The sequence below is a fragment of the Tinamus guttatus genome, unplaced genomic scaffold, assembly GCF_059628265.1.
Source record: "Tinamus guttatus ecotype Peru unplaced genomic scaffold, ASM5962826v1 Tinamus_guttatus_pri_ptg000226l, whole genome shotgun sequence".
Lineage (NCBI taxonomy): Eukaryota > Metazoa > Chordata > Aves > Tinamiformes > Tinamidae > Tinamus > Tinamus guttatus.
Genome location: NW_028288760.1, coordinates 4,436,048 through 4,446,005, shown reverse-complemented (window position 1 = coordinate 4,446,005; position 9,958 = coordinate 4,436,048). Strand labels below are relative to the sequence as shown.

At 64.2% G+C, this 9,958-nt stretch overlaps 1 protein-coding gene across 1 annotated transcript; it reads left to right on the top strand.

The window, feature by feature from the left end:
- Positions 1-223: 223 nt before the first annotated feature.
- On the top strand, positions 224-9,722 carry NR5A1 (nuclear receptor subfamily 5 group A member 1). Its single transcript, XM_088525474.1, has 6 exons — positions 224-359; positions 777-918; positions 3,198-3,847; positions 6,734-6,853; positions 7,013-7,160; positions 9,475-9,722. Exons 1-6 carry the CDS (start codon positions 258-260, stop codon positions 9,720-9,722), a joined length of 1,410 nt encoding a protein of 469 aa, XP_088381600.1. The 5' UTR covers positions 224-257.
- The last annotated feature ends 236 nt before the right edge of the window (positions 9,723-9,958 follow it).

Below are 9,958 nucleotides of genomic sequence, written 5' to 3'. Positions count from 1 at the left end.
CCCGCGCTGCCCCGGCGCGGGAGCCGCCCGCGCTCCCCAGAGGAGGTTCCCAGCCCCGGGGGGGCGGCCGCTCTCCCGCACCAGCCTCGAGCTGCTCGTCCAGGCGCTATAAAGGGCTCGGGCGCCGGCACCTGCCGCTCGCTCTGCGCGCCGCCCTCCCGCTCCGCAGCGGCGCCGGGGCCGGGGCCGCCCCGCTCCCCGCGCCCGTCCCCTCGGGCTGACCCGCAGCTTGTCCCGCAGCCGGGCCGCCGGAGGGGATGGACTATTCCTATGATGAGGACCTGGACGAGCTGTGTCCGGTCTGCGGGGACAAGGTCTCCGGGTACCACTACGGGCTGCTCACCTGCGAGAGCTGCAAGGTAAGAGCCGCACGCGCTGCGCGGGGACCGGGCGCCAGGCACGGGACACGGCGGGGACGCGCGGGGACCGGGGCTGCGCGGGGGCCGCGCACCGGGGCCGGGCTGCGCGGGGACAGAGCAGGGCACTGAGCGGGGCCCTGGGGCAGCCCCGGGAGCCGCGCGCAGGGACCGGCCGCGGCTCCGCGCGGACGGCGGCACCGGGGCCGGAGCTTTGGGCCGGGCAGGGACCGATGGATGCACCGGGGCTCTGTGCGGCGGGGCCGGGGCGCTGCGGGGCCGGGGCGCTGCGGGCCGCGGGTCCCCCGCTTTCGTTAGCGGCGATGGGTGGCGGGAGCGCGAGCGGCCGGGGCTGGGCCGGTACCCGGGCCGGAGCGGGCTGGGGCCGCTGCCCGTCCGCATGGCCGCCCCCCGCCGCAGGGCTTCTTCAAGCGCACGGTGCAGAACAACAAGCACTACACCTGCACCGAGAGCCAGAACTGCAAGATCGACAAGACCCAGCGCAAGCGCTGCCCCTACTGCCGCTTCCAGAAGTGCCTCACCGTGGGGATGCGCCTCGAAGGTAGCGCCGCGCCGGGCGCGCGGGGCTGCGCGGGGCGCGCGGGGGCTGCGCGGGGTTTGGGGGCTTTTCCCGTTTTCTCGCGGCGTTTTCGCGGGGGTTGCGCTGCCCCCGGCCGCGCCCGCGGGCGCTCAGCGGCTGCGCCCGCCGCCGCCCCCGCCGGTCCCCGCGCGGCTCCGATTCCGTTTGCTCCTCCCGAGCAGAGGACAAATTCGTTTCCGCGCTTCACCCGCGGCTCCGTTTTGTTTTGTTCCTTTAAGTTTCTTTCTTTCTTTTTTTTCTTTTCTTTTCTTTTCTTTTTTTTTTTTTGGGGGGGGAGGGGGGGTTCTTGAGCTTGGACTGGCAGAAGGAGGTGAAAATAGTGTGGAAATTTCGTTTTTCCCAATTGCATAATCGCAGAAGCTAGGGTTTTAAAGCAAATCAGTATTAGGAGACATGAAATTAAACTGCTAAAGACAAACTACGAATTATTTTTCCCCCTTTGGTGACACAGAGGATAACGGATTTGGGGCTGCTTGGCTCCCGGAGGTGCAGTCACTTCCCCGTGAGCTTTGCACTGCTGTCACTCCACTCGTGTCGGGGAAGTCGATGCTAATTCAAATGCCTGAGCCCAGATATTAACACTGTGGCTTTTGTGGCACTTGCCACAGCCCAACAAAACTCAGTCAGGGCACAAATTGTCGGCAAACGATTGCAAAGCAAAAGCAAAAGCAAAAATGGGAAGAAAAAAAAAAAGACACGATGAACCACCCCCCTCTCCCGACCCTTCCAGAGGGGAAACCTTCCCATTTCATGGAGCTCGAGAGGACGGAGCCGGGGCTGTCTCTGGGGCTTGGTGTGCAGTGCGGTCCGGGCACAGGGTGGGTTAAGCAGCCGGTGCTGCACGTCCTGCATGGGAACAGCAGCCGCTCTGCAGCAGCGGGAGCGGGGAGTGAGCGCGGGAGAGCGGGAGCGAGAGGCGGCTCCACGCTGCAGGATCGGCCCCGCGAGCTCCCGCGCTCCGGCAGGCCGAGCAGAGCCGCTGCTCCGGGGTTTGGGACACATCGGGAGATGGAGGTGCAGACACCGCCGCATCCCGACTTGCCTGGTCCTGGCAGTTGTTCCCTCGCTCTGAGTTTGGCAGCCTGGGGGGCAGCGGCCGGCAGAGCAAGTCCCAGCTGATCCGTGTAGCTGCTGGATTGTGGCTTCACTGCTAGCTGCATTGGGAAACCCTGCAGAGATCCCGCGGGGGAATCACCGGAGCAGAAAGGATGATCCGGATAGACTGTCCCTGCTTTGGGGTGAAATTGATGCTCCCTCTCCCGAGGTAGTGGTACCGCCGGGGCAGATGCTGGGCAGGACAAAAGCTCCAACCGCTTCCATGGGCAGGGATGGAGTGTGGCCACGGAGAGCAGGAGATTCCCCGGGAGCTTCCCGGGAGAGCGGCTGTGCTCCGCCTGCCTGGGCAGCTGCTGCGGGCGGCCGAGAAACGGGAGCCTCTGCCCCCTGTGCTCGGCAGCGGTGATGCCAGCTCCTCCAGGGATATATATATATATATATGTGTGTGTGTGTGTGTGTGTGTGTATATACACACATATATATATATATATATGTACATGTGTACGTTTATATATTTTTTCCCATTTCTGCGGAGGCTGAGGGCTCCCTGGCTCTCCCCCGCATCCGCCCGGCTTCCCGTGGGCTGCAGCTCCTGCAGGCGGGGGCTGGGGCCGGCGCACGGGGGCACCGCGCTGCAGAGAAGCACCTGCTTCCTCGCGCTGTGACACATTCTTGGGTCTCCTCTGGCCTCGGAGGAAACATCTGCTCCCTGCGAGCCGGGCGAGCGCCGCGGGGCCGGCTCCTCTGGCCGAGCCGAGCGGGGTGAGCGGAGTCCCGGCGGAGCTGCCGGCTGCGGGAGGATGCAAAGCAGGAGGGAGCTGCAGGGAAGCTGTTGTTCATGGCCAGGATGCACTCGTAGGTGTCCTGGGGACCCTCTGGAGTTGGGCATATCCCAGTGCTGGGAAGGATCTGGGAAAGGACGAGTAGGTACTCAGCCCTCCCAGCGCAGGCAGGTCTCCACGGTGCCCTCCTGCCACACAGGTCCAGTCATTTCCAAGTGCCACTGCTTTTCCTATGCATCCACCCACTCCTGCATGCCATGGCTTTTCCCATGTGTCCATCCATCCCCGTGTGCTGCTGCCTTTCCCTTTGCACTGCGTTTTTCCCATTGCATCGTGGCTTTTCCCATGCTTGTCCCAGGCGCACAGCACAATATTGCCCCATGGCCTCTCTCTGCCCTGCAGCCGTCCGAGCCGACCGCATGCGAGGAGGGAGGAACAAGTTTGGCCCCATGTACAAGCGGGACCGAGCCCTGAAGCAGCAGAAGAAGGCGCTGATCCGGGCCAACGGCTTCAAGCTGGAGACGGTGCCGCCGCTGTTGGCACCGGCGCCGGGTGACTACGGGCTGCCGGCGTCGCTGCAGGGGCTGCACGCGGGGCCCAAGGCGCTGCCGCCCAGCCCCGCCGCCCTCGCGCCCCTCGACTACGAGCGCGGCCCCTTCGGGACGCCCGCGCTGGCAGCCGCGCTGCCGGCCCACGCGCCGCTCGCCGCCTACCACTACCCGGCCTTCCCCGGGCGCGCCATCAAGGCCGAGCTGCCCGACCACTACGCGGCGGGCGCCGAGGCGGCGGCGGCGGCCGGGGGCTACGGCTACAGCGAGGGCTACATGGGCACCGCCGCCCCCGACCTGCCCGAGCTCATCCTCAAGCTGCTGCAGCTGGAGCCGGACGAGGCGCAGGTGAAGGCGCGGATCCTGGGCTGCCTGCAGCAGGAGCAGGGCCGCGGCCGCCACGACAAGCTCAGCACCTTCGGCCTCATGTGCCGCATGGCCGACCAGACCCTCTTCTCCATCGTGGAGTGGGCGCGGAGCTGCGTCTTCTTCAAGGAGCTGGAGGTGGGTCGGGGCAGCGGGACGCGGCGGGCACGGGGCACGTGGCTGAGGACGGGCTCCACGCGGCGCCGGGGTGGAACCATGGCACAAACTCAGGCAAATGGTCTCAAACACCACGGGGTGGAGGGTGGGGAGCCGGCAGCGGGGTTTGTGCCTGCGAGTTGCCCATGCTCTCAAACGGGTGCAAAAGTGTGAGGGGAGATCTTGGTGGCTGAAACACTGAGGGTGCGCCATGGCACAGGGCAGCATTCATTGCATGTTGCAGCATGGCACAGTGCGGCATTGCATGCGGCATCCTGGCATGGCACAGTGCTGCATCCTGGCATGGCACAGTGCTGCATCCTGGCTTGCCCGGCTTTCTAGCCGCTCCTGCTCCCTCCCAGCAGCAGCCCTGGGAATTGCCTCCATGCTACGAGGGGCAGTGCAGGGCGCAGGGGCTCTTGCTGACCAAAACAGCCTCCCGCCACATAAAACAGTGGCCGGAAGCGCCGGGCAGGCGGCGCGGGCCCGTCTGACTGTGCTGGCGCCCGCCTGGGCGTTGGGAACAGTGGGGGGGGTGTTTTCCAGCAGTGATCGTGAGCCCCCGAGGCATAGGCCATTCCCATGGGAATGCCCCACTGGGATGCCAGCACGGAGAGCCCTGGCATTGCCCCCACGGGTGTCTCTTGGCTTCAGGGCGAGTGGAGGTGGCCCCGCAGCCTGTGTCACTGCAGAGAATTACGGGCCGTGGTGGCCTTCGGGCGGGCGGCGAGCGCGGGCAGCGAGGGGCCGCGCGGGCTGGGGCCGCCGAGGTCGCCGCCGGCGCCCATAAATACCAACCTTAACGGGGCCGAGATGAGATGTGTCACCCCTGGGGAAGATTTGCGGCGGCTCTTCGGGAAGAAAAATATGGGCGGGGGGGAAATATATTTTGCCAGGTCGCGAGTCTCCAGCAACTTTGTCCTTTCAGCTGTAATTTTTTCATATATATACAGAGGGAGCGGGGTGGGCTCACGCACGTGGCCTGGCTCGCATATTCCGCCTGCTGCAGGAAGGGGTCGTGCACAGCGCCCGGTCTCTGTAGGTGTCTGAGCTGCCTGTGCACGAGCTGCCGCACACCCACGCGAGGTGACCTGCACACGGGGGTGAGCAGCCGGGAACGGGCACTAAACGCCCCTGGTTTCAGCCCGGAGGCTGGGCCGGGCTGCAGCGCTGCAGGCCCGTCCGGAGCGCATGCAGAGCCGCAGCCCGCGCGGGTCAGCCTGACCCTCGCCTGGCCGGCAGCCCGCGCCGCGCCAGCAGATTGAACCGCTCCGGCGGCTGCCGCGTGGCCGGCACCCCGCGGCGCCCGGGACGGGGCCCGGGACGTGTCCGTGCTGCGCGGGCGGCTGCGCCCTGCTTTCAGCTGAGGATTTCATGGCATTTTTGGGTTTCCCCCATGATACCGACCTTTGTGGCTATTACAAACAAGATTATTCCCTGCCCACCCCTTTAGTGTCCTTTGTTGTTGCCATCTTTTCTTAAAAAATGCAAAGGCAAAAGAAATGGGCATTGGGTTAATTCCTGGTAATAGTGTGGCGTAATGATGCCGACCCAGGACTTTCTGAGTGGCTTGGAGCAGCCGCAGGCCAGTGGCCGGGGTGAGGGCCGGGCCCTGGGCCCTGCGCTGCTCCGTACGCAGCTGCCCCTGCTGCTCGCCCCATCCCGCGTGCAGGAGCAGCCCTGGCCCTTCGCTCCCGCTCGCTGCCTTTCCTGACCAACGGAGTCAGCTGGGATTTTCCACTGAGCACCAGAGCGAGCCACTATCAGGGAGCAATTCCCGTGGAGAGTGTGCTTTTGCCACTGTGTTTAGTGCGTAGGTTAAATGCTGGGTTATTCTTTTTAGAAAAGAGAAAAGTCATCTTTAAAGAGAGTCCATGTGAGGTCCTTGTTAAAGCGTTCACTTGACGAGATGTTAAAAGGGACTCCTGCTTGGCTGCGTTTGCAGGGGCAGCTGTGCCCCAGGGCTGGTGTCCGTGTGCTGCGGGCGCAGGGACCAGCCTGGGGACAGTGGTGGCCGCTCCGGCTGCAGCGCTCCCGCGGGATGAGCCGGGCAATCGCAGGCACCTTTTGTGCTGGAGAAGCTGGACCGTGCGGGGCCGTTTGTGAATTGGAGCCCCGGGCCCTGCGCGTGCAGGGTGTGAGGATGAGGAGGGCGGCCGCGAAGTCGCGGCGAGGGCGAGGAGGGGGCCGCGCTCGAGGCTTGGCCGCGCGGTGCCGCATGCGACGCTGCGGCTGGGACGGGCAGCGCGTGCCCGGGCGCGCGGGCGGCCGCGTCCCGCCGTGCGTGTGGCTCCCGTCGCGCCGCGTGCGCGCGCTCACGTGGGGAGCGGCTGGGCCGCACCATGCGTCGCGTCGCACGGCGCGAGGGGCCACCGCACGTCCCACAGAGCGCAGGGACACTTGGCTCCTTGGCTTTACAAGCACTCAAGCGGCCGGCACGGACACTGCTCTTCGTGCGCCTTCCCAGTGCCCCGTGAGCGCCTTGTCCGAGACTCGCGGTGGCCTCGGAGTGATTCCCGCCGGCGCGTTCCCGGCTCAGGGAGAGGGCTGCGCTGTGCCCAGTGTGTGAGGCCGATGGTGCTGTGATCCGCGGGTCCCCCACGCTGGTGAAGAAGCCACCATGTAGGTGGAGAAACCTCCACTCTGGTCAGGCCAGACCTGGCTCTCACAGGTGATCCCGGGAGAGAGAACGTGGCACCAAACCCAGCCTGGACAGGGACCAGCCCATCCCATGGGGCCAGCCCAGGCGTTGCGGGTTGCAGAGCAGCTCAGCCCAGGGTTTTAGGCTTGCCCAGCACTGCCCAAGGGAAAATGCAGCCCTGTGCAGTGTCAGTGGGGACCTTATCAATGCGGTGGCTTCTCTTGCAGGTGGGCGACCAGATGAAGCTGCTGCAGAACTGCTGGAGCGAGCTGCTCGTGTTCGACCACGTCTACCGGCAGGTGCAGCACGGCAAGGAGCACAGCGTGCTGCTGGTCACCGGCCAGGAGGTAGCGCCCGGCCTGGGCCGCGGGGGGCGGCGGGCGCTGCAGCGGGGGCCGTTTCGGCCGGGCTGCAGAGGTGCTTGGGCAGAACGGGCAGGATCCCGCATGGGCAGCGCCGCGGCCTCGTCCTGTGCGGCTGCGGCGGCGCTGACCCCTGCTTTGCAGGTGGACGTGTCGACCGTGGCGGTCCAGGCGGGCTCCGTGTTGCACGGGCTGGTGCTGCGGGCACAGGAGCTGGTGCTGCACCTGCACGCGCTGCAGCTCGACCGGCAGGAGTTCGTCTGCCTCAAGTTCCTCATCCTCTTCAGCCTGGGTGAGTGTCACCAGCGCAGGGACGTGGGACGGGGCGCCCCAAACCACCGTCGTGCCGGAGCGCGGAGGCTGGCGCTGAACCCGCCGCGGCGCCCGGCCCGCAGGCCCAGCTGGCTGATAGGGGCGCTGCAAAACAGCCGTGTTGACGGCGGCCGCCGCAGGGCCGGCCCTATCTCGGCATTTGCGTCAGCGTCGCGGAGCGGCGCGCCCGGGGCCGCAGCTCCCTCCCGATTAGCCGGGCCGCGGCGCGGGGCCGGCTCCCGCGCTGCCCGCTCGCCTAGACACAACAGCGCGCGCCCCGCGGCCGCGGCGCCTCCCGGCCCCGCAGCGGCACCGGCAGCGGGAGCTGCGCCCCGCGCGCCGCCCCGCGGCGCTGGGGTCAGCCCTGCCGCCCGCAGCGGTGCCGCCCTCGCCCGCCACGTTTCCTTTGCTCCGAAGCTGTTATGGAACCCAGGGAAATCAAATCCGGCAATTTGCTGCTCAGGCGGCGATAAGCAGCAACACAAACAGTGCCCGCGCTGGGAACAGCAGCGCTGCAGCCGGGGTGGGAGAGCTGCTGAGCACCGGCCTCCTCGGTGCATGCACGGCCCGGGTCCTGCACCGCGTGGGCTCGGCAGCAGGAAGCACCCCAAGGAGCTGGGATTGCCTCCTGTTAGTCCTCTTTTCCTTTAGCGGCAGTTTTCTGGATGGTTTGGGGAGAAAAGAAAGCAAAAAATGAAAAACAAAACAAAACCCAACCGAGCAAGCTGTGCTTTCCCATAGCTCCCCTGCCCCAAAGGCAACTTTTCCTGCCCGTATTGCGGCGCTCTCAGCGCAATTTGCCCTTCGCAGGCTCAGCTGTAGTGGCCGGGCCCGTGTATTATGTGCGGGATGTAATTGCCTTTAACAAGAGAATTTCCACATTCCCCACTCGGCCACAGTGCAATCAAAGCCGAGCCCCGCTCACAAGAGCGGCCATTTGAGTCCTAAATAGATTTCTCTCCTGAGCAGGTAAAGAGATTTAATTAAAATTAGGGCTTCTCAAAATAGCAATATTTATGAGGACGGCACAGGTTAGCTTTGTTCTACAGAAGGGCTTAATAGAGCCTTAATGGATTGACCTATCATTCGATTTCATGACTTACATTCATGAAGCAGCTACTCTCGGGGAGGGGAGGAAGAGAGGCTTTTATAGCCCACATTCCCTTAAGCGTTTGCAATTTATCAGCAGCTTCTCCCAAACAAAAGGCGCCGTGAATAGGAAGAACACTTGAGGGCATAGAAATAATCCCAGGCATATCTGTATGTGTGATGGGCGGCTTTGTCACAGGACAGTCTTTGCAACTGCTGCAGTGTCTCTAAATGAAGTGAGTCAATGTTATTTGGACAACATTCTTTATTCCTTGCAGGAATGAAAAGATTATTCAAATATTCAATTAAACAGTGAATAGGGTCTTTCAGAGAACCAGGTGAGTTCATCGAGCAGAACTAGCTATTGTTGAGCCAGCTCAGGGGATAGGTTTGACATTTATCAATATAACTTCTTTTTTTCCTTAATGACATGCACAATAACCTTATGCAGATAAAGAGATTTCATAACAACAAGCCCGGGCAGAGGGAGGCGGCCGTGATGGGAGCCGACACGGCAGCACAGAGGGACCCGTGATCTGATAAGGTGCAGCTTGGCCAAAAGCGGAGCTGCTGGGGGCAGAAGAGCCAGAAACGGGGCCCAAAGTGCAGGGCCACCTCTGCGCCCTGAGGTTTCTCTCTTGGGAAACAGGAGACTTTTGAAAGCATGTCTATATAATGATTTTAATTAATAGAAGCACTTTAATTAATATCAGCATTTCCATATAGTTCTATATCATCTATTTCTGTATGCTCATAAGGATTAAAGCCCAAACTCCCAGTGGGTTCCCGCTTCTGTGGGAATTTCCTGGACTTTGGGCTGGAGGCCGTGCGGCAGGGCTGGCCGCGCGGCTCCTGCTCCGGCCGTGGCTGCCCCGCGCCGCCCTCGGTGCGCGCGGCCCTCGCGGGATTACCGGCGCGCTGCCGGATTAGCGTTACCATGTGCGCTGAGCCTGTTGCCGCTTTGGAAAGGCCGGGTTTATAGGGGAATTAATTCCGCTTTTCTTGCCCAGACCTTCGGAGATTAATGGCTGTAGGGAGGGGTTCTAGCAGCAGGGCCTGGGAGTCTCTGCGCTGCAGCAGCAGCACGGGGTCCCTTGGGGCTGTCCTGGGGTCCCTTGGAGTTGTCCTGGGGGTCCCTTGGGGCTCCCCCGGGTGCGAGGGGGGCCCAGCACCTCTCACCGTCCCTCTCGCGTTGCCCGCTGCAGATGTGAAGTACCTGGAGAACCACACGCTGGCTAAGGAGGCGCAGGAGAAGGCGAACGCGGCGCTGCTCGAGTACACGGTGTGTCACTACCCCCACGCCGCGGACAAGTTCCGGCAGCTGCTGCTGCGGCTGGCCGAGGTGCGGGCGCTGAGCATGCAGGCCGAGGAGTACCTCTACCACAAGCACCTGAGCGGCGAGGTGCCCTGCAACAACCTGCTCATCGAGATGCTGCACGCCAAGCGCACGTGAGCGCGGCCCCTCGCACCGCGGCGCCCGCCACCCGCGCGGCCCCGCTGCCGCCACGCCGGCCGGAGGCGTCTCCCGCGCGCCCCGGCCGAGGAAGGGTGAAGCCTGTCCCCGGTGTCTCCTCTTATTTATGCTGCTCCTCTCCCGCTGCCGTCCTCCCGGGCCTGCCCCTCCTCGGTGGGGTGCCCTGGGGTCCCTCGCGGCCGCCACGCGGGTGCCGGAGCCTGCAGGTGCCACAG

Bases quoted from the DNA above. Each gene is read 5' to 3' on its own strand.
- NR5A1 (XM_088525474.1), top strand. From the start codon at position 258: ATGGACTATTCCTATGATGAGGACCTGGACGAGCTGTGTCCGGTCTGC. The intron at 360-776 runs GTAAGAGCCGCA...CCCCCGCCGCAG, and splicing joins TCACCTGCGAGAGCTGCAAG to GGCTTCTTCAAGCGCACGGT. The intron at 7,161-9,474 runs GTGAGTGTCACC...TGCCCGCTGCAG, and splicing joins CCTCATCCTCTTCAGCCTGG to ATGTGAAGTACCTGGAGAAC.